This window comes from Bubalus bubalis, chromosome 2, assembly GCF_019923935.1.
Source record: "Bubalus bubalis isolate 160015118507 breed Murrah chromosome 2, NDDB_SH_1, whole genome shotgun sequence".
NCBI lineage: Eukaryota > Metazoa > Chordata > Mammalia > Artiodactyla > Bovidae > Bubalus > Bubalus bubalis.
This window is the reverse complement of record NC_059158.1, coordinates 53,337,795-53,361,616: the sequence shown is the minus strand read 5'-3', so window position 1 is coordinate 53,361,616 and position 23,822 is coordinate 53,337,795. Positions and strand designations below refer to the sequence as shown.

The 23,822-nt window shown below is 45.2% G+C and overlaps 1 protein-coding gene across 1 annotated transcript in view; it reads left to right on the top strand.

Annotated features, from left to right (window-relative positions):
- Nucleotides 1-23,822, top strand: part of CYFIP1 (cytoplasmic FMR1 interacting protein 1) — a 107,754-nt gene that overhangs the window by 71,218 nt on the left and 12,714 nt on the right. The window contains 7 exon segments of the mRNA XM_025272633.2: nucleotides 2,806-2,882; nucleotides 2,992-3,100; nucleotides 4,528-4,647; nucleotides 7,774-7,973; nucleotides 16,911-16,998; nucleotides 22,520-22,663; nucleotides 22,922-23,012. Of these exon segments, the coding sequence (XP_025128418.1) occupies nucleotides 2,806-2,882; nucleotides 2,992-3,100; nucleotides 4,528-4,647; nucleotides 7,774-7,973; nucleotides 16,911-16,998; nucleotides 22,520-22,663; nucleotides 22,922-23,012 (829 nt within the window).

Below are 23,822 nucleotides of genomic sequence, written 5' to 3'. Positions count from 1 at the left end.
TTAGTTTTTTGAATGTTGAGTTTTAAGCCAGTTTTTTCACTCTCCATTTTCACCTTTATCAAGAGGCTCTTTAGTTCCTCCTTGCTTTCTGCCATCAGGGTGGTGTCATCTGCATATCTGAGGTTATTGATTTTCCCGGCCATCTTGATTCCAGCTTATTCTTCATCCAGCAGGCATTTTGCATGATGTATTCTGCATATAAGTTAAATAACCAGGGTGACAATATACAGCCTTGACATACTCCTTTCCCAGTTTTGAACCAGTCCATTGTTCCATGTCCAGTTCTAACTATTCCTTCTTGACCTGCATACAGATTTCTCAGGAGGCAGGTAAGTTGGTCTGGTATTCCCATCTCTTTAAGAACTTTCCACAGTTGGTGGTGATCTACACAGTCAGAGGCTTTACCATAGTCAATGAAGCAGAAGTAGATGTTTTTCTGAAATTCTCTTGCTTTTTCTGTGATCCAGAGGATGTTGGCAATTTAATCTCTGGTTCCTCTGCCTTTTCTAAATCCAGCTTGAATATCTGGAAGTTCTCGGTTCCCATACTGTTGAAGCCAAACTTGGGGAATTTTGAGCATTACTTTACTAGCGTGTGGGATGAGTGCTGTTGTACAGTAGTTTGAACATTCTCTGGCATCACCCTTCTTTGGAATTGAAATGAAAACTAATATTTTCCAGTCCTGTGGGCACTGCTGAGTTTTCCAAATTTGCTGCATATTGAGTACAGCACTTTAACAGCATCATCTTTTAGAAGTTGAAATAGCTCAACTGGAATTCCATCACCTCCACTAGTTTTGTTTGTAGTAATGCTTCCTAAGGCCCACTTGACGTCACACCCCAGGATGTCTGGCTCTAGATGTGTGATCACACCTATTTGTAAGTCCTCCTCAGACAACCATTTTGTCTTAATGCATTTCTATTTCTTGGGAATGGTTTTGGTCACCACCTCCTGGACAGTGTTACGAACCTCCGTCCATAGCTCTTAAGGCACTCTCTCTCTCAGCTCTAATCTCTTTAATCTATTTGTCACTGCTACTGTATAATCATAAGGGATTTGTTTTAGGTCATGCCAGAATGGCCTCATTCCCTATATCCTCACGAAAACCACAGGAAACACTTCCTCAGGGAGATGCTCTGGATTCCTTGGTGAGGCAGGGTAGGCTGGGGAGAGAGACCCATGGGTCCTGGGGCAGCTCCACTCTGAGCACAGCGTGTCTTCATCACGGTTTGGGGATATGAGCTAATCCCATTTGCAAGTGAGAATACAGTCTTGAGGGTGAAGTCCCAGGACTGTCCACCCTGCATCTCCTGACTAATCTTGGCAGCCCAGGAGAGGCCATGGGCAGATGCCCTTGGGACATACAGCCTGGAGGCAGGGGTATACCCCCTCAGTTCAGTTCAGTTCAGTCGCTCAGTCGTGTCCTACTCTTTGCGACCCCATGAGCCGCAACACGCCAGGCCTCCCTGTCCATCGCCAACTCCCGGAGTCCACCCAAACCCATGTCCATTGAGTCAATGATGCATCCAACCATCTCATCCTCTGTCGTCCTCTTCTCCTGCCCTCAATCTTTCCCAGCATCAGGGTCTTTTCAAATGAGTCAGCTCCTCACATCAGGTGGCCAAAATATTGGAGTTTCAGCTTCAACATCAGTCTTTCCAATGAACACCCAGGACCGATCTCCTTTAGGATGGACTGGTTGGATCTCCTTGCAGTCCAAGGGACTCTCAAGAGTCTTCTCCAACACCACAGTTCAAAAGCATCAATTCTTTGGCGCTCAGCTTTCTTTATAGTCCAGTTCTCACATCCATACATAACTACTGGAAAAACCATAGCCTTGACTATACCCCCTGGAGGAGCCCAAATGCAGTGTACATTAGCCCCCTGGGAGTCCATGATAAAGAGAGACTTTTTAATATTTCTTTATATTTAGGAGAATTGAAGTATTTTTCTCCATCATTAAGAAAGGTTCTGACATAATTTTCAGTGGTAGTGTGGTGGTTACTCCTGGTCACACTGAAATGGATTTAATCTTCTATCATTGGATGGTAAAGTTGTATCCTTTCTCATGAGAACCTCTTTTAGTTGCCTTAACAAAGAGTTGAGATTTTGTGGAAGGGTTGAGGTTCTGTGGTTTTAGGGTTTTTTTTATCCCTAGGGCTTAACTTATTTTATAACGGGAAGTTTGTACCTTTTGACAACCTTCACCCATTTATCCTATGCTTCACCTCTTCAACTACCAATCTGTTCATTGAATTTATGAGTTTGTTTTTATTCTTTTAAGATTCCACATATAAGTGAGATCATGCAGTATTTGTCTTTGTCTGACTTAACTTCACTTAGCCTAGCACGCTCAAGGTCCATGTATGTTGTTGAACATTGGCAGGGTTTTCTTATCTTTTATGGCAGAGCAGTATTCCACTGTGTGTGTGTGTACACACCACAGCTTCCTTACCCATTCATCCGTCAGGGAACACTTAGGTTGTTTCTGCGTCTTGGCTGTTGTGACTAGTGCTGCAGTGAACTTCGGGGCATAGATCTTGAATTAGTGTTTCCATTTCCTTTAGATTAATACTTAGAAGTTGAATTGCTCAATCAAAAAAATTTTTTAAGTTTTTTAAAAAATTTCATCTTAATTCAGAAAAGCAAAATTTGGGGCGAGAGTGCAACTTGTGGGATCTTAATTCCCCTGCCGGGGATGGAACCTGTGCCTTCAGCAGTGAAAGCGTAGAGTCCTAACCACTGGACTGCCAGGGGAGTCCCTAGGGAAGCAGAATTCAATGCATGCTTTTTTTTTTTCTTCAGGTGAATCTCTGTTTTGACCAATTTGTTTATAAGCTGGCAGATCAGATATTTGCATATTATAAGGTTATGGCAGGAAGGTAAGTATGTGGTTTGCAATTTGGGTACAAAATCTTGGGCAATTTGATCTGACGTTTCCATTAAAATTCATAGTGCATGAGAAATTGTCCTCTCTTCCCTCCATGCTAGTTTGCTTCTTGATAAACGGTTACGATCAGAATGCAAGAATCAGGGCGCAACCATCCATCTCCCGCCATCCAACCGCTATGAGACACTGCTGAAGCAGAGGCACGTGCAGGTGAGCCAGGCCACTACGGGGTGCAGTGAGATACGGAGCCGGCCGTGGGGCGTGGGGTTTTCCTTAGAGCTTCTCAGATTTTAATGGATGTCAGTATGTGTTGGCTGTGGGAACATCCCTGTCAATAGCTGGGAATTTAAAGAGCAACAGTTTCTCCTGGGTAACCTGACACACCAGGGACGGCTGCCCAGCACAGCTCCTGGGGGGCTTGGCCCAAGCGCAGGTCCTCTCCAGGAGCCCAAAAGCCAGACCTTGAGTGAAAGAAGATTCGGCACTTGTTACAGTGGTGTGCTCAGTAGCTTCAGTCGTGTCCGACTCTTTGCTACCCCATGGACGGTAGCTTGCCAGGCTCTTCTGTCCATAGGGTTTTTCCAGGCAAAAATACTGGAGTGGGTTGCCATGCCTCCTCCAGGGGATCTTCCTGACCCTGGGATCAAACCTGCATCTCCTGCATTGCAGGCAGATTCTTTACCGCTGTGGCTCAGATTCTGTGGTAAAGAATCTGCTTGTAATTCAGGAGGCCTGGGTTCAGTCCCTGGATTGGGAAGATACTCTGGAGAAGGGAATGGCCTAACCACTCCAGTATTCTTGCCTGGAAAATTCCATGGACAGTGGAACCTAGTACATGGAGTCTCAAAGAGTCGGACACAACTGATGAAGACTTTCAGAGTGGTGGGGAGGAGCTTTTTCTTGGCCAGCATGAACAGTAAGAATACAGTGCTTGTTTTGTTTCTTTAAAAATAATATATGTATATATAATCAAAAGGAAAATACAGAAAGTTGTAGGGAAAGTTTCATGTCATTCTATCTACAGATAGTGTTAGTCACTCAGTCATGTCTGACTCTTAGCGGCCCCATGAACTGTATAGCCCTCCAGACTCCTCTGTCCATGGAATTCTCCAGGCAAGAATACTGGAGTGAGTTGCCATTCCCTTCTCCAATCCACAGATAACCGCCATTCATATTTTGGGGCATTTTCACCAGGGTTTTGTCTGTATCTTTATGTTATTGAAACAATACTGAGGTATACCCTTGTTGTTACTACTCTGCAGTAGAGATGGAGGGGTTTTCTCCTATTCATCCCTGTGACACAGTGGAGGTAAGGCACACACAAGCCACTGTGTGCTGGGAGGTGGCCCTGAACCCATCACAAGGGGTGCACTAAGTGACAGGCCCAGGTTCTCCAGGAGGCTTGGCATCTCTGCTTTGATACAAGTGCAAATTCGCTGCAATGAATGCTACAAAAAGTGCTTTACAGCTTTGACTTGCAGAATTTCAGCTCTAGGAAAATAGGATATTTGATTGTACTACCATCTAAATTTTGTATGTTATTTGTCTTATCCTTTGGAATAGCTTTCTGGGAGTAGATACATATTCTCTTGCTTGTTTGTTTTTTGTTGCTCACACTTTCCACCCTCTGTGCCCAGCTTCTAGGCAGGTCCATCGACCTCAATCGTCTGATTACCCAGCGCGTCTCCGCTGCCATGTACAAGTCCCTGGAACTGGCAATTGGGCGATTTGAGAGTGAAGACCTGACGTCAATAGTTGTAAGTGCAACTCTCCTTTCAGGTGCAGCATACGCGGGGGAGGACTGGTTGCAAGGATTGGAGCTGCTACTGCTTTCGTCATTATTGATGAATTGACCTGATCATAGCTGAAGTTTTTGCACAGAACTCCCAAAAGTGTGCACTCACTGAGCTGGGCCTGCCTAGGCATTTGCTCTTAGTGTTCACAATTCCAAGTCAACTTCAGAGAACATATAGTTACATCTCACTATTGCATAAGATATGGTAAAAGAGTAAAAGGTGAAAAGTTTTAAATTAAAAAGAAATAAAGACAGACAAAAAGGATTTGAGAGAAAATCATGTGGAAGATGAGATAGTGAAGATTCAACATAACGTGTCGTAGAGTCCCCTGAAGACAAAAACCAAACAATGAGATGGAACAGACATTAAAAATGCTATTTCAAGAAAACTTTGATGAAATAAAAAACACAGTATAAATACTTATTAGAAGCAAATATCACATACCAGGGAAAACAGACCTAAAGTGGCCAACACCAAGGACCGTTGTAGTGAACATTGTTGTATTGGACTTTTGAAGAAAAGGAAAAGTCCTGTGGCTATCTGAGCAGAGTGATCAGGGAAAGAAAAATCCAGTTGTCCTCAGACCTGAGCTGGCAGAAAAGGAGGTGCAACGTAAGGATCTTTTTGCCAAATCTGTCTTCCAGGAATAATGGCTGCAGGCACATGCTAATAAACTTGTGATAACTCCAGGAAAACTCTTTGTCCTTAGAAGTCAGTAGTGGGTGGGGGTTGTCTCCTGGGCCCACCTCTGAGCAGAGCACTTCCACAGGAGTGAGCATGCTTCCCCATCCTTCCTTAGGATCCAGGCTGTCTTGCGACGCAAAGCCTAAAGTGGCCTTCCCTTCAGCCTGGCTTGGACTTGGCCATAGTGTTTTCATGCCCTTGGTCTTTCATGCCTCAGTGGAGTCTTTGACTAGTATAAACAGAATGCAAGTCACAGAGACCATTTCAGATTTACTTGTAGTCACATTAGAAAAGGAGAAAGAAAGAGGGGGAATTAATTTTAATAATCTATTTTTATTTTATTTAACCCAATATATCCAAAAGTCAACATTTTAACATATAATCGTTAAAGAATTTTATTGGTGTGGATGTTTTGTATTCTTTGTTTTCACATTTGGTTTCTGAAACCTGTACGTATCTCACACATACGGCACAGCTCGGTTCAGGCCAGCCGTGTTCGTTGCCGTATGTGGTCAGTGGCTGCCACAGTGGATGGAACGGACCCGGGCAGGTCTATGAGGGCGCCGTGTGAGAGCCCAGGAGGCCGCCTCTGCGCGTGCTGCCAGTGTTGCCGCACAGCTTTGGATTTCCTAAGGTGTTTCAGGGAAGCTGGCTGAGGCTGACACCCGAGCGCACACAGTCTGTCATCAGTGCGGTGGACACGTCTCCGTGTTCTCTGCCCCGTGAAGGGTTTGGAGGATAGCGTCGGCCAGTAGGGGTCACTACCGTGGAGAAGGGACAGTGGCTGTGGGGGGACGACCGTGGAAAGGAGGGGCATTTTAAGAACACTGGAGAGGGCGTGATGAATTTAGGTGTGAGAAGTAAGCTTGCATCACCTGTCAGACCCCTGCCGAGGTCCAGCCCCGGCTGATCTAGGGTATTGGAAGGGGAGACGGCTTCAGCGAGTTCACTGGATACAATAGCTTATAGCTTTATTTAAATATTAATTAGAGATATAAAGAGTAACAGAATGAGGATAGCTCAGTAGGAAAGTTCAGCGGAGAAAAGAGGCTGAGTAACTTGGTTTACACGGAAAATCAGTATAATTTGTGACATCAGGTTAGCTCTGACCACGGAGGCCGCAGGCGCCCTCTCGAATAGCGGAAGGTGCCCCACCTTAGACACCTTCTCGAGTGGGTCTTAGAAGCCCAGGCAAATAAATGGTCGCAGAGGACCTCCACACTCCAGATGGAAACTTCAGCCGGAATGTGAAAAGAAGAATGACATGGGGAGACCAAGCTTTGGTGAGCAAGGCCCGCAGCTTTATTTTCAACAAGGGCTTTTATACCCTAAGTTGCACATAGAGGATAATAGGGGATGTGAAATCATATAAAGTCAGCAGTCTTTGATCCTTATTGAACCAGGGTTTCTTTCTGCAAACTTATCTTATACATGGTTTAGGTGATTTACGTCATCTTCTGGCCAGAAGGCCTATTAACATTTTATGACTCTTGACAAAGGTTTGTCAACCGTAAGACTTATTTTCTCTAAGAGTAATTATTTTAAGGTTTGGCGCCATCCTCCAAAGGTGTTAGATAAAGTTGCATTCCTATAGGGCAGAGGTGCAGTGGGTTTACAACAAAAGAAAGAATTTATTACCTTAAGGGTCTAAAGTTGCTAACACCAAGGCCACTACTTATTTTGTCTGCATACCAAGTATATTAATTAATACACATTCAAGGATACAATACAGGGGATGTGGAAACTTGGCAGCAAGCATTGGCTCATCAATGAAATGCTTTACTAGTTTTATTCTGACAGTTTCTAACTCTCTGAGAGGCTCTAAGCTATTTGAATATCTTAAGCTTCCCATGCCTCTAGAGGCTGGGAGACTGTAAACAATTGTATGCATAGCTGTAGGTGTCCGAGTAAACTTGTCAGGCGAGTTAGAGAGCCATCTAAGGGGTTTGGATTTAAACACTCCTAATGCCCAGGAACTTATTAACTGGAGCTGTAAGTTAACTCTTTATCAGAGAGAGCGAGATGGTGGTGGGGGACAGCCCCCACTAAAGTCAGAGGTGAGAGCACAAAGCAGTAAAGTAGGCAGGCTCTGGGTTTTGGGGGTGGATGCTTGAGAATTTCCAGGGGGACTCCTGAGGCTCGATCCCACCTTTGCGTATGTCGAGCCTCCTTCCTCATGACCTTTGCCACGGGTGGAGGTCCTCACGCTGGCTCCCTGCAGACCCCCACCACGTGGGTCCTTGGCCTCATATGCTGACCCCACCTCGGTGCAGCGCCTTCCTGTCTGTGTCCTGTCCTGCTCCATCCGCCTCCAGCCCCCACCACGGCCCTGCCCGTGTGGAGGGTGGAGGCCACCATGCCATACCTGACTCTTCTCACGTGCCTGACTTTGTGGTCCCGTAGGAGCTGGATGGCCTCTTAGAAATCAACCGCATGACACACAAGCTGCTGAGCAAGTACCTCACTCTGGACAGCTTTGATGCCATGTTCCGGGAGGCCAACCACAACGTGTCTGCACCCTACGGGAGAATCACCCTCCATGTCTTCTGGGAGCTCAACTATGACTTCCTGCCCAACTACTGCTACAATGGCTCCACCAACCGGTAAGCGTGTCGCCTCACAGCCCTGGTGCCCCGTCATTGGGCGTCAAGAAAGGATGGTCTCTGGGCCCGTCTTTCCCCGTGTCCAGGATATGCAGGCCCTTGTGATCTCCTCTAAACAGTGCAGCCCAGGGCCAGCCCTTGGTTCTGTGGTCATGGCTTCCATGTGCAGAACACATGCAGGTCAGGGTTCCTATCGAGGGCACTCCCGTGGGGCCCAGGGTCAAATCTGTGGTGCAGTTGCTGGATCTACACCACCTCCATGCTTTTACGTCTGCTGATTTTGGGATGTGCTGGCTGACTCGACACTTTCCATGCTTCCATTCTGGGGTGCTGGAGCACGTGAGGGTCCAGTTAGCCTCCCTCCACCCATCTACCATTTCACTACTGTGTTGAATGCACAGAGTGGCCTGCTGGGTAGCGGCGTGGCTGCTGGCTGCAGTGTCACGTGGTCCAGCCTCAGGGTACATCTGCATCCGGGGATGGTCCTGTGTTACTTCCAGCTCTGTGCAGAGCTTCATTTCTGCTATGTCAGCACATGCCAGGGACACATGGGAACGTGTGTGTGTGTGAAAGAGAAAACGTGGGTGGTGTGAGAAATAGGAGTGAGGGCGAATGAGGGTGTGTGTGAGAGACTATGTGTGTTTGAGCGTGATGACCACTTTTTTAAAGCAAATGTCTTTTGCTTTTACTTTGCTTCCCTACTGCATCTGAACATCCCATCCCATTAAGTGTCAGCTTAATCACTACTGACTTTTCATCCTAGATTTTTGTGTCTTAATCCGGGGTGCTGAGGTTCAACCCCAAGGGCAGAAGGGAGGCCCTCCTTCGGCGTGACCATACCTGCTGTTGCCATTGTCTGTTTCGGACACCAGGCTTGGTTTCCTTGTGGGAATACAGGCCTGTTGCTGGTCCATGGAGGTGTGCCCTTAGGGCCATCGTCTCAACCCCATGTAGCAGCAGGGGGCATGTGGCCATGGCCACGAGAGCCACTGGTGAAGGAGCCGTGGTTGGCCGCCTCGGGTCAGGGGCCCTGTGCCCAACTGGGTGCAATCCACTGAAACCAAACTTAAGTTTCTTTTAGGGTTGGAATTAACTAGAAAAATATTTTTATTACACAAGTAATGCATCATAATTGTGGGAAAGCTGGAAGTCATGTGTGTGTTTGTGTGTGTGTATGTGTGTATGGGATATAATGGGGAAAATAATTAAATCCCTAGAGATTTCCCTTGTAAAATGTCTGTCTTTTAGAGTTTTTGCCATACAGGCAAATATACATGTGTAGTTTTTATTTGGCAGAAATGGAGGCATACTGTTAAATTCACATTCTTTTTTTCACATCATATGTCACAATGAGGGGTATTCTATGCTCATGAGGGTGCATACATGCTTATTGTGCATTTGAAAATCTAATTAATGGCCATTTACAAGCTCTTCTTTGCTTTGGTTGGTCCGTTTGGAACTTTGGGAGTTAGTTTCTGTTGTGTCTGTTAACAGGCTTCCCTTGGGGCTCAGCTGGTAAAGAATCTGCCCGCCCCTGGGGAAAGGATGGCTCCCCACTCCAGCATTCTTGGGCTTCCCTTTGGGCTCAGCTGGTAAAGAATCTGCCTGCCTCTGGAGAAGGGACGGACTCCCCACTCCAGCATTCTTGGGCTTCCCTTGGGGATCAGCTGGTAAAGAATCTGTCTGCCCCTGGAGAAGGGATGGGCTCCCCACTCCAGCATTCTTGGGCATCCCTTGGGGCTCAGCTGGTAAAGAATCTGCCTGCAATGTGGGAGACCTGGGTTTGATCCTTAGGTTGGGAAGATCCCCTGGAGAAGGGAACGGCTCCCTACTCCAGTATTCTGGCCTAGAAAATTCCATGGACTGTATAGTCCATAGAGTCACAAAGAGTTGGACACAACTGAGCAACTTTCACTTTCATTATGTCCCTAAAATTATTTTGCCTAGTGCTTAGAACTGGCATCTCCCAAAGTGAAATGCATCAGAACCCTGTTATAGACAAACTGAGAAAATATGTTACAGTGGGGGCGGGGGCGGGAGGGTTAGAATCAGGCAACATAAGGAGTTTTAATTTTTTTCTTTATTTTAGATTGCATTTTTGATCATCTAGCATTTTGTAGCCCTTTAAAGAATTCCCAAAGATCTTGCAAAAGGAACAGTTGAAGATGTTCCCTGGACCCCCTTTGTGCCCCTGCACTGTGTGTGTACAGCACTGGCCTGTTGTGGCCAGCCCAGCGGGTTGAGGGCTCAGAAACAACAGGAGCTGTGTGAAAGGGCTGGGGGGGCGGTGGGGGGGTCAAGTGAAACTTACCTGATGGTGGAAATTCATGTAAACCCTGCTGTTGAGTCACTGCGTTTTCTGAAAACCCTCCAGGCATGATGAGCGGTGAGTGTGAAGTTAGGAAAAGAGATCTACGCTGAGGCCTTGCTTGCCCAGCTGGGCTCACGTGGGTACCCTCGCCTGATGGAGGCTGATTCTGGGGAACAAGCCGTCAGCCAGGCCGTATGTCCTGGTAGCAGCAGGAGTCTTGTTATCAGAGACAAGGTTGCCAGGACTCAGGTCAGGAAGTGGGGCCAGCTTCAGGCTGTAGAGCTGTCGGTGTGGAGGACGCTGCAGCACAGGGTGTATGAACTGACTTGAGGCCCCTCTGCCCTCAGTCCCCTTGGCCCGTCCCATGTGAGAGCTCATGTGAACAGCCTCAAGTGGAGGCTGCCTTCACTTGGCGGTGTGTGTTCCTGCCTCCCAGGAGGTGCTGATACGCGGCTCTGCCCCAGGCTCTTGAAGACTATGCTGCCTTCAACAGGCTTGGTGATCACAAGGAAATACAGTTTCACATGCATAGGAGCTGCAGTCTGGCAGGGGCCAGCATAAAGTGACATCAGCCTTCTTGGGCCCAGAAACCCGTGTGCAGTTCAGAGATACCATCTTCACCAGAGCAGCTCTGGTGGCCTTCACCTTTCTTATCATAGGCAAAGCCAATTACTTCTGTATTTTTAACAGTCTTCTAGTAGATCCCCTAGAGCTTCATTATCTGGAAAAGACAGTAAAAAATAGGATTTTATATCTCCACCTTGCATGTGGAAACCTGAGAAGACAGACAAAACTATGCCATCCAGTATCTTAATTCTATACTGAGGGTTTTCTGAGAGCTGCTTGCAGGAAATCCACACTCCATTTGTTTCTTGTCATACCTACTTATTTTGCTGCTTATTTCTGCTGAATAATTTATGCCTGGTGACTCTGGGAGGTCACATGGGGTGACATGTGACTTAAATTTAACTTATACAGCTACTGATTTTGACAGTATGATAGCCCTCAAAGTAAGCCAGCCGTTGGGAAGAGTCTGCCTGTTTGGCAGCAAGACTGCTGAGGAGGAAGCATCCAGAGTGCAGTGAACCACAGGGTGTCCCATCACTGGCTGTTGTAACATCCATCCCCTCATTAGGGTGCTGCTTATGCTAACTTACTTCAGTTTTGTCCGACGCTGTGACCCCACGGACTGTAGCCTGCCAAATTACCCAAATTACCCAAATAATTATCTCTGTGGTGTTTGAACAGTGGTGATTTTCCAACCTTGTCATTCCATCTGTAGTTATTCGTTGGCATTCTGCTGTACGTGTTAGCATTTTTTATTTATTATTAGTAAGGATGTGGGGATTTTAATACAGGGTTATAATCTGTTACTGTCATGACTTGCTTTTAGTTTTTGTGGCTCACATCTGTCTTGTCTTGGCTCGTGGGAGCCCCTTCTGCCCCATTTCTCTGTCTTCTTGGCTGTCCCATGATTCTTAAGCCTTCCATTGTGTGTAACACAAGAAGTCCCAGGTTCATCTTAGAATTATCCTTCTTTATTCTTGTAATCTGTGAGTCAGTGACTCCTTTTCATGGAGAATATTTTAAAATTAAGCAAAGTCTGAGTGTTAGATGTACTCACTGCTGCTGGGGTGTCCTTGTTCTCACCTCCTTTCAGTGGTCGGAGCTGGGAAGGACTCGCACCTGTGCTGTACCAGATTCCTGGGGCTGCAGAGCAAGTTATCACAAACTGGGGGGCTTAAAACAACAGAAAGGTATTCTCTCACAGTTCTGGATGCAAAACGTCCAAAACCAAGGTGCCGGCAGGGCTGTGCTCCCTCTGAGGCCGGTTGGGGCCCTCTCTTGGTTTCTCCTGCCTCTGGTGTAGCAAGCCGCCTTGGCCTGCAGCTGCACGGCTCCAGTCTCCATCTTTGTTCACCTGTGGCATTTTCCTCACATGTCTCTCCCCTCTTCTGTGAGGAAATGAGTCATGTTACATTGAATTAAGGGCTCACTCTGCTCTAGCATGACTTCATTTTAATTAATTACATCTGCAACAACCGTGTTTCTGAATAAGAGCACATTCTGAGGTTCTAGTAATTCAGACTTCAAGTTATCTTCCAGGGGGACACAAACCCATAATGTGTATGTGTGTGTCTACTTGTATCCAGGCTTCCCAGGTGGTGCTAGTGGTTAAGGAACCTGCCTGCTAATGCAAGAGATATAAGAGACACAGGTTCAGTCCTTTGGTTGGGAAGATCCCCTGGAGGAGAGCATGGCAACCCACTCCAGTATTCTATGCCTGGAGACTCCCATGGAGAGAGGAGCCTGGCAGGCTACAGTCCATAGGGTCACAAAGAGTCAGACATGACTGAAGAGACTTAGCATGCACGCATACTACTTATTCGGCTTTCCTTGTGGCTCAGCTGGTAAAGAATCTGCCTGCGATGCGGGAGACCTGGGTCCAATCCCTGGGTTGGGAAGATCCCCTGGAGAAGGGAAAGACTACCCACTCCTGTATTCTGGCCTGGAGAATTCCATGGACTGTATAGTCCACGGGGTCGCAAAGAGTCGGACGTGACTGAGTGACTTTCAGTTCACTCACATGTTACTTGTACCTAGCTCTCTCTATATTGAAACCATGAATTTTCACAGCTTTGTTTTCAATTCCAGGTCAATGACACAGGCTTCATTTCCATTTTTTAACTTCCTTCTATATTGAGAATTCTTATTTTGTCATTCTTAATGTATTTATTCATTTGCTTAATTCCGGGACATGAAGAAAGTAGTTTCAGAATTACTTAACTTTCTGACTGTGAAGCACAAACCTATTAACTAGAATTCAGCGCTTGTTTCCATTTTTTTGTCTTTAGATTGAGAAATGTGTATAATCAAAATGTGGTGTTTAAAAGTTATTTGAGATAATGGAGTAACAGGGTTTGAATTTACTCTTTCACCTTAAACAAGTGGAAAACTGGACAGCATTTATGAAACAACTGTTTTCATCAGATGTTTCCTGGAGGGAAAGGAAATGAAGGATGGAGCTGTGTGGCTCCTTGGCTTCCTACCTGAAAGCACTTTGGAGGTCTTGCTTGGTGGAGGAGACAAAGAAGCTGAGATGGCTGGATGTGCACGGCAGAGTATGGGAGAGGAGAGCGATATCAGAGGAAGAGCTCCTGACACCAGCTTAGGAGCGCTTTGTGTCTGTTGGTCACTCAGTCATGTCCAGACTCTGTGCGACCCCATGGACTATAGCCTCCCAGAATCCTCTGTCCATGGGATTCTCCAGGCAAGAATACTGGTGTGGGTTGCCATTTCCTTCTCCAGGGGATCTTCCAACCCAGGGATAAAACCCAGGTGTCCTGCATTACAGGCAGATTCTTTATCACCTGAGCCACCAGGAAGCCCAGTCTTTGCTTGAATATGTATTTTGTGTTTTGTGTGTGTGTGTGTGTGCGCGCGCATGTTGGTTTGGTGGGTTTTTTTTTTGGCTGTACCCACAGCATTCAGGATCTTAGTTCCCTGACCACCTATGTAACCTGTATCTGCTGCAACGGTAGCACAGGGTGGTAACCACTGGACCACCAGGGAAGTCCCCATTCTTGAGTATTAAACTGTGTGAGCTGAGTGGAACGCCACAAGGCTGGTAGAAGAACAGCTGCCAGGGAACTGAAGATGGAATTGTTTCCAGAGCTCACCGGGACTAGGAGTCATTTGAGCTGCCTGTAAGAGTGGGGAAGCTCCCTGGATACTCAGGCATTCGACAGAGTTGCCAGCAGGGCCTGTCTTAGTGCCAGCACTAGGCTAGTGACTACTCTGTGTGCCGTGCTTAGTCACTCAGTCGTGTCCGACTCTTTGTGACCCTATGGACTCTAGCCCACCAGGCTCCTCTGTCCATGGGGATTCTCCAGGCAAGAATACTGGAGTAGGTTGCCATGCCCTCCAGAGGATCTTCCCAACCCAGGTCTCCCACATTTCAGGTGGATTTTTTTTTTTAATATTTATTTATTTCTTTATTTGACTGCACCAGGTCTTGGTTGCAGCATGTGGGATCTAGTTCCCTGACCAGGGATTGAACTTGGGGCCCCTGAATTGGGAGCCTGGAGTCTTAGCCACTGAACTACCAGGGAAGTCCCTCAGATGGATTTTTTACCGTCTCAGCCACCAGGGAAGCCCAAGAATACTGGAATGGGTAGCCTATCTCTTCTCCAGGGGAACTTCCTGACCCAGGAATCGAACTGGGGTCCCCTGAGTTGTAAGTGGATTCTTTACCAGCTGAGCTACCTGGCAAGCCCAGTGGCTACTTTACACCCTAACAGACCATCTACCCCGCAAAATTCAGCATTCTTTAAAAGTTAAGGACAAAATCCAGCCACTCCACACCGTGGTGTTTCCACGTCAATGTGCTCAGAGCCACAGGCTGCTCCTCCCGTTGGTTGCAAGTGTTTGTTTCATGAGCTGTTAGTGTTTTGACAGTTACACTCTTTTTATATGTTAATCAGGTTCTTAGAATTTAATAATTAACAAATCCATGACTTTCAAAAAAATTTATATTTTAGTTGAAGGATAATTACTTTACAGAATTTGTTGTTTTCTGTCAAACCTCAATGTGAATCAGCCATAGATATACATATATCCCCTCCCTCTTGAAGCCCTCTCCCATCCCCCTCCCCATCCTACCTGTCTAAGTTGATACAGAGCCCCTGTTTTGAGTTTCCTGAGACATACAGCAAATTTTACATGTTTCTGTGAAACAAAGTAACAAAATTTCCATGTTACTGTCTCCATATATCTCACCTTCTCCTCCCCTCTCCTCATGTCCATAAGTCTATTCCCTATGTCTGTTTCTCCATTGCTCCCCTGCAAATAAATTCTTCAGTATCATTTTTCTAGATTACATATATATATGTTAGTATATGATATTTATTTTTCTCTCTCTGACGTACTTCACTCTGTATAATAGGCTCTAGGTTCATCCACCTCATCAGAACTGACTCAAATACATTGCTTTTTATGGCTAATATTCCTTTGTGTATATGTACCACAACTTCTTTATCCGTTCATCTGTCGATGGTCATCTAGGACATCTGCTTCCATGTTCTAGCTGTTGTAAATAGTGCTGTAATGAACAGTGGGATACATGTGTCTTTTTCAGTTTTGGTTTCCTCAGGGTTTATGTCTAGGAGTGGGATTTCTGGGTCATATGGTGGTTTTATTCCTAGTTTTTTAAGGAATCTCCATACCATCTTCCATAGTGGCTGTATAAATTTACATCCCAACCAACAGTGCAAGAGCGTTCCCTTTTCTCCACACCCTCTCCAGCATTTATTGTTTGTAGACTTTTTGATGATGGCCATCTGATTGGCATGAGGTGATATCTCATTGTAGTTTTGATTTGCATTTCTCTAATAATGAGTGATGGTGAGCATCTTTTCATGTGTTTGTTAGCCATCTGTATGTCTTCTTTGGAGAAATGTCTGTTTAGGTCTTTTCCCCACTTTTTGATTGGGTTGTTTGTTTTTCTGGTATTGAGTTGTATGAGCTGCTCATATATTTTGGAAATTAATCCTTTGTCAGTTGTTTCATCTGCTATTGTTTTCTCCCATTCTGAGGGTTGTCTTTTAACCTTGCTTATACTTTCCTTTGCTGTGCAAAAGCTTTTAAGTTTAATCAGGTCCCACTTGCTTACTTTTGTTTTTATTTCCATTACTCTAGGAGATGAGTCATAGAGGATCTTGCTTTGATTTATGTCATTGAGTGTTCTGCCTATGTTTTCCTCTAGGAGTTTTATAGTTTCTGGTCTTACATTTAGGTCTTTAATCCATTTTGAGTTTATCTATGTATATGGTGTTAGGAAGTGTCCTAATTTCATTCTTTTCCATGTAACTGTCCAGTTTTCCCAGCCACATTTATTGAAGAGGCTGTCTTTGCCCCATTGTATATTCTTGCTTCCTTTGTCAAAAATAAGGTACCCATAGGTGCATGGGTTTATTTCTGGGCTTTCCATCTTGTTCCATTGGTCTATATTTCTGTTTTTGTGCCAGTTCCATACTGTCTTGATGACTATAGTTTTTTAGTATCTATGACTTGTTTTTTATCATGCTTCTTTGTGAGAGTTTAATATGTTTAAATGAACCCTTCTGATGAAACTTAGTCAATTTTGATATTTCTGCTTTAAGATCCAACTGTTTCATTTTCAGTGGCTCCTAATCCATTATGAAGCCACAGTCTCTTGGCTCTGCAAGTGTGTTTTTGGACTCATCTTCTGTTAGTTCGTACCTAGTGACCTAAGTGACCACATCACTGCCCAAATCTGCCTTCCGACTGCTGTCCCCTGGCATCATTGCTGTGTCCACAGGCCCCTTTTTAGAAGATGAATGAGGCCTGAAATGGCTCTGGCGCCCACTCTGGAGACTCTCTTTATGTTCTAGAAGGGCCCTGGTGTTCTCACTCTGTTTCTTTGAACTTTGAGTACATTTATCAAACTTCAGAGTATTTATAGCTCATTCCTAATATGGGTTTTGATTTCCTATGTGATGATTAATTGGCAGAAAGAGTTAATTGATGAGTAATAGAAAAGTTCTCAATTTTAAAGAAGTACCATTAAATTTTTGATTTTCTTTCTCTTTTAAAATCTTGTTTAGATTTGTTCGGACAGTATTACCATTTTCTCAAGAATTTCAACGAGATAAACAGCCAAACGCACAACCTCAGTATTTGCATGGATCAAAGGTAAGTTCTTTTCTATTTATATTATATTATGATTTTTAAGTTCACAGTAAAGTGTATTTTGAAGTTTAGTTTGAATCAGTTTAGTTGCAATAATTTAAATGTATGCCACATAGGGCTTTCCAGGTGGCTCAGTGGTAAAGAATCTGCCTGCCAATGCAGGAGATGCAGGTTTGAGCTCTTGGTTGGGAAAATCCTCTGGAGGAAAAAATGGCAACCCACTCCAGTATTCTTATGTTGGAGAATCCCATGGACAGAGAAGCCTGGCAGGCTACAGTCCATAGAGTAGCAAAGACATGACTGAGTGACTAAGTACACACACACATCATGCCACATACGAAACATGATTGTATCCTTCAGTTAGCACCTTTCTAAATTGTAATGTAGTGCTGCCTTAAGTGTGGCTGTAGGAGTACACAGAATCCTAGGAGGCTGTCTGTATTCATCAGTATTTAAATATTCTCACTTGTAGGAAGTCAGACTCCTAAGGAAATAAGTCAGACAAGTACAAAGTGAAGTATGTTACAGGGGCAATAATACATCATCATCATAAAAAGCATGGCAGCAGACTTAACTGACCACAGCACCTACCTCACAGGTTCAGGCCTGGGGGGTTAGAGATGAAAGCCCCCTGCTCAGTACTGCTGCTGAGCAGCTGTGCAGGTAGGACAGGTGATGGGTGGGGTGGGACATGAGGCCCAAGACTCTGCCTCTTCCCCACGCCCAGGTGACGTCCATGCTCTGGGACTGCCCAGGAAAGCATTGTCATGGTGTCTGAGCTGCTGGTGGGGTGAAGCTGGGTATCCAGCCCACCCTTTAAATTGGGAGGTTGGAAGCCTCTTTAGAGTGTGAGCCTTTCATTTCCATCCTCTCACTGCAGATGTAGTGGAACTCAGATGTGCAGCAGTGTTTCCACCTTGGAAAGGGGTAGATAATACAGTTTGGGCTCATGTGTGGGTTCAGCCTTGCTCCTCCACCACTTGGTAAGGGCATGAAGTGGATAACTTTAAAAGGACAAGAATAAGTCCTCTAATGCACCTCCTTTTGGAATTAAAATACAGCGTTTAACCCCCTTGGAACTAAAAGAAGTTTTATGTAATTTTTGAAGACAGAACTAGAAACTTTGGTGATTAAGATAGAAATTTCTAGAAAAGGAAGTGGCAGCCCGCTCCAGTTTTCTTGCCGGTGAAATTCCATGGAACGAGGAACCTGGTGGGCTGTAGTCCATGGGAGTCACAAAAGAGTCAGACACAACTTAGTGACTAAACAACAAAACTGTGCTCATGTTTGCACTCCCTCCCAACCTTGGAAACCAGTCCACGGCCACCCCTTGCTGACGAGAGTATGTTCAGATGCCAAAGATGAAATCAGGAATAATAGCTTGATTATCTTTAGTGCCAGTGAGCTGAACTCACAAGTTTCAAATAGATTCAGGATGGTGTCATTGTCTTTGGGTAATGAAATGACACTGCCATGCTTTGTTTGGGGCAAATTCAGGAAAAAGAAGATATATCTGTGTGAAACAATTCTACAGCGGTGCTCTCAGACTTTAACATGCTATGTGATTCGCCTGGACTGCAAGAAGATCAAACCAGTCAGTCCTAAAGGAAATCAACCCTTAATATTCATTGGAAGGACTGATACTGAAGCTGAAGATCCAATACTTTGGCCACCTGATGTGAAGAGCCAACTCATTGGAAAAGACCCTGATGCTGGGAAAGATTGAAGGCAGGAGGAGAAAGGGGCAACAGAGGATGAGATGGTCAGAGAGCATCACCATTTCAATGGATATTAATTTGAGCAAACTCCAGGACATAGTGGAGGACAGAGGAGCCTGGTGTGCTGCAGTCCATGAAGTCACAAAGAGTTGGAAGCAACATAGCAACAACAGTGTGATTCTGACATAATTCTAGCATCACCGATTCAATGGACATGAATTTGTGCAAATTTCAGGAGATAAGTAGAGGGCAGAGGAGACTGGTGAACTACAGTCAGTCCATGGGGTTGTAGAGAGTCAGACATGATTTCATGACTGAACAACAACAACAAAGGTGAGCAGAAGACAAGAAGAATCAGGCTTCCTAGAAGAGGAATCACATAGGTGTTTTTGCTTGAGTAGGTTTTTTTCAAAGTGGCGAGTAACAGATCCAGCTTCTTTGCCAAATTGATCCTCTGCCATCTTCAACACTTGCCTCCCAAGGAGTGTTCCTGTACATAAACACTAACTGTACAGTTTGGGTGTATTGAAGGAGATGGGGTGGGGAGAATATGCAATATGCAGGATGAGAAACAAAACAGACCTGCACCATAACATTAGGAAGTAACACACAGGAAATTATTTAGCAGCTGTCTCAAACATTTCAAGTGGAATGCAACTTTCTAACTATAATTTTCCACTTGCCAGTATAATGAAAACAATACTTCAGGAGAGTAAGTTTACTGTACATCATCACTGGTAAAATTAACAGGGCTTATACTTTAAACATTGTGAAGAATAGGGAATGTATTTATTTTTTAATGTGCTTTTACTATAGCCGGAAGTATTTGAGTATCCCTCTTCTGGGACAGTTCACGACTATCAGAGACACATTTTATGTGATGCAAAGCAGATAGAACACATGTCATTGTCACAAAACCCTGGTTTTTTTTTGATGGGATATTTATTATTGTCATTTATTCCATGAGGATGACTACTTCTGGAATCCACATCAGAAAAGAGCAGAGAGAAAGTTCTGGGACTTCCCTGGTGGTCCAGTGGTTAAGACTGCGCTTCCACTGCAGAGAGCACTGGTTCAATCCCTGATCAGGGAACTAGGATCCCACATGCCAGGTGTTGCAGCCAAAAAAAGAAAAGAAAAATGCAGGTTGTGCCACCAATCTCTGGCGCTCCAGGAAAAGCCAGCCTCCAGGAACAGAGCCAGGAAAAGCCTGATTTTACATGTCAGTAGGTTTCCAGCTTTCTACTCATATAAGAAACAAGGTGTGATATCCTAGTTTTCCTTTTGGTTCAAGTGTAGTCACTCTAGAACAGGTTCTTTTGAGAGGCAGTGAGATTCTAGATGTCCATGGCTCAGAATGTAGAGTTCATTGCTCAGGCGAAAAAGGAAACACCTAGAACAGCCTCCATAAGCCTTGAGGATAGAATGATCCCCTGAGAGTTGATGACTGATGAGAGGTTTCACGCTTTCTCCTTGGAAGGAAAGCTATGACAAATCTAGACAGCACATTAAAAAGCAGAGACATCACTTTGCCGAAAAAAGTCCATATAGTTAAAGCTATGGTTTTTCCAGTAGTTATGTACAAATATGAGTTGGACCATAAAGAAGGCTGAGCGCTGAACTATTGATTCTTTTGAACTGCGGTGCTGGAGAAGACTCTTGAGATTCCCTTGGACTGCAAGGAGATCCTAAAGGAAACCAACCCTAAATATTCATTGGAAGGACTGATGCTGAAGATTAAGGTCCAACACTTTGGTCACCTGATGTGAAGAGGCTGACTCATTGGAAAAGACCTTGATGCTTGGAAAGATTGAAGGCAAAAGGAGGGTATGAGACAGAGGCAGAGGACGAGACAGTTAGATGGCACCAGTAGACATGAATTTGAGCAAACTCTCAGAGATAGTGAAGGACACGGAAGCCTGGCGTGCTACACTCGATGGGGTCACAAAGAGTTGGACACTACTTAGCAACTGAACAACAACAGCTCCTGAGGATATTCATTCAGAGCTGAACAACCAGACTTGCTAGTCCAGGTCTTCAGAATCTTCTTGTCCTGATGTAGTTCTCTGTGTCTGTAGAGGAAATATTTAAGACAATTATAAGAGGGGAAGGGGAAAGAATACAGAGACCTAAAAGGATAAATCCTAAAACACTTCATTCAAAAGTGGTAACTTCTATAACCTATAACTTACATAATGTATAATATAACATATACATTACATCCTCTGTTCATGAAATTCTCCAGGCAAGAATACTGGATTAGGTAGCCATCCCCTTCTCCAGGGGATTTCCCAACCCAGGGATCGAACCTGGCTCTCCTGCATTGCAGGCAGATTCTTTACTATCTGAACCACCAGGGAAGCTCATAGATTAACTCACATATAATGTAAAACTTGGAACATCACTGAAAGACCTGTGCAAAGAGATGCTCTCAAAAATACCACAGTTACGTCACAACAGAATTCCAGAAAATGTCTAAGTGACCCACAGGAAGAGAAGAAGAAAGAGCCTACTTAAAAATCGATAATTGCATTATTTGTAAATGTATTATATGTAAGTAGTCTAAAGACAGTTCAAAGGCAGAGATTGACTGTGGATTAAAAAGTATGACTGCATAAGAAATTCACTTCAAGTCAATGATATAAGTAAATTAAAAGTAAAAGGATGGAAAAAGATGTACCACACATCAGGGGCAAAGAGGGAGGGACATAACATAATGAGAAGAAGGTCAAGCAACCAAGAAGATATAGCAATCTGAAATGCAAACAACAGTTTCAAAATACTTGAAGCAAAAACTGATATAAGTGAAAGGAGAAATGAACAACTCCATAGTTGTAGTTGGGGAGGTCAACTTTCCTCTCACTTAGTAATCAAAAGAATAAGTATACAGAAAATCAGCAACAAAGAAGAATGAACACCATCAACCAACAGGATCTCATGGACACGTGTAGAACACTTCACCCAACAATAGCAGAACACACATTCTTTTCAAGTACCCATGGAGCATTCTCAAGATAGACCATATCCTGGGCATTAAAGCAACCTCGGCATATACTGGGCATTAAAACAACCTCAACAGAATTCAAAGAATCAAAATATTACAGAGTGTTATCTGACCACAGTGAACTCAAACTTGAAATCAGTAACAAAGAGATGACAAGAAAATCTCCAGACGCTGAAATTAACATATTTCTAAGTGTTCCTTAGGGCAAGAGGAAGTCTCAAAGGAAGTAAATCAGAATTTGCAGGGTGCAGCTAAAGAAGTGCTGAGAGTGAATGCTTAACATAGCACTGAATGCTTAACATGAGGAGTTGCCGCGATGGGTGTGCGCCTGCGTCCTTAGACAAACTTGAGGCCTGATCTTACCAGAAACTACCCTGCCTACCTTTCTTGCCTGCCCACCATGCGGGGGCTGCGGTCTCCAGCTCCCTGGTACCCACTGTCCCATCAGAACCTATTGCCAAGCGTCTCCTTTAGGAGACGGGGAGCAGTAATACGGGGGCAGCAGTGAGCTTCTCAGATACATTCATTTCTCATTCCAGGACCTCAAAATATCTTCTGTAGGACTGGCAGTTTAATAGATGTTGGAAGACCAAATGGTTTTGTTTTCTTCCTTCTGTTTTAGTGAGCTTGTTTCCATGTCTTCAGGTTGAAAACATAGATACCAATGAAGGGCAGTCTGACAGGTTCTCTGGATCCACTGTGTGCTAATGCATGTAGATGTGGATTCTTCATTTTCATGTGTGCATGGGGCTACACTGAAGACTGGGCAGCTTCATCAAGCACTAATGTTCTCTGCCCCTAGGCTTTAAACCTGGCCTATTCGAGCATCTATGGGAGCTACCGGAACTTTGTGGGGCCCCCGCACTTCCAGGTCATTTGCCGGCTGCTTGGCTACCAGGGCATTGCAGTGGTCATGGAAGAGCTGCTGAAGGTGGTCAAAAGCCTGGTATGTTTCCCTCTGGTGGGCTTCCTTCCCAGGGTTGGAGGGAGGATTCTGCACCCAGTTCCTGTGTGGCGAGGGGCTGCCCACTCCCATTGAGGTTGCTTTCCTTCCATGTGTGAGATTTCCTTTCCAGCCAAAGTGATTCTCAGTCCTGGGTCATTACCGTGCATTTTACTAACAAATTTGTTTTCAAAAGTCTCCATCGCACCGACAGCCTGCAGGGTAATGTGGCTGGTGGTTGACACAGACCATCTCTCACAGCTGCAAGGCACAATCCTACAGTATGTGAAGACGCTGATGGAGGTGATGCCCAAGGTCTGCCGGCTGCCGCGACATGAGTACGGCTCCCCGGGTGAGCACGGCGTCCCTCTGGGGCGTACAGGGAGGGGCAGTGTCAGCCCTAGGTCACTTAAGGGAAATCAAGTTGGAAATTACTGGTAAGGATCAGATCTGCCTTCCCCAAGTGGGAGAAGGTGGGAAGCCCAACCAGAACCTGATTGTTTCCAACAGAACAAACCTGCCTTTCAACCAAGAGCAGGTGTGCAAGGGTGGGAGAGCTGGGTAGGGGGTGACAGCGCTGTGAGCCCCGTGCACCTTGGTTCTCCTGCAATACCAGGATCTTGCAAATCACCGGTGGGGGAGGCAGGGAGCGCCACTGCCTGGTCCAACTGCCTGCTAGCTCAGCAGCCCAGGCTGCAGGGGAGCCCGTGGAGGGGCTCACTGCCCCGACAGTGCAGCTTGTCTGTCTCTGCCCGGCAGCCTCCTATCTCACTGACTGGCCAGCTGCAGGGCCCTCAGGCAGATGTGGTCTTTGGGGTGCCAGACGAACCTATGTGACCTGACCAGAGTGGATTTGGGGCTTTCTTCCTGGATAACCTTCATGACCTCAGAGAGCTTTGTTTGTGATAAAATTGAACTACAAGAACCTTTGCTCTTAACAAAGCTGGCTTTTATCTCATATCTGTTAATACTTTATTGAAAGCTGGAAAACTATCTTGTTGATCACCGGTGAGATACTGTCCTGATAGGCAGTTGGCTGGTGTGGTTGAGCCCCTGGGTGTTCCTGGCACCACCCAAGGCTGCTGTTGGTGTTGGAGGAGACAGTGGGGTGACCCATTTAGCCACTGGGAAGGGAATAACCATTGGTCTGTCCTGGCTTAGG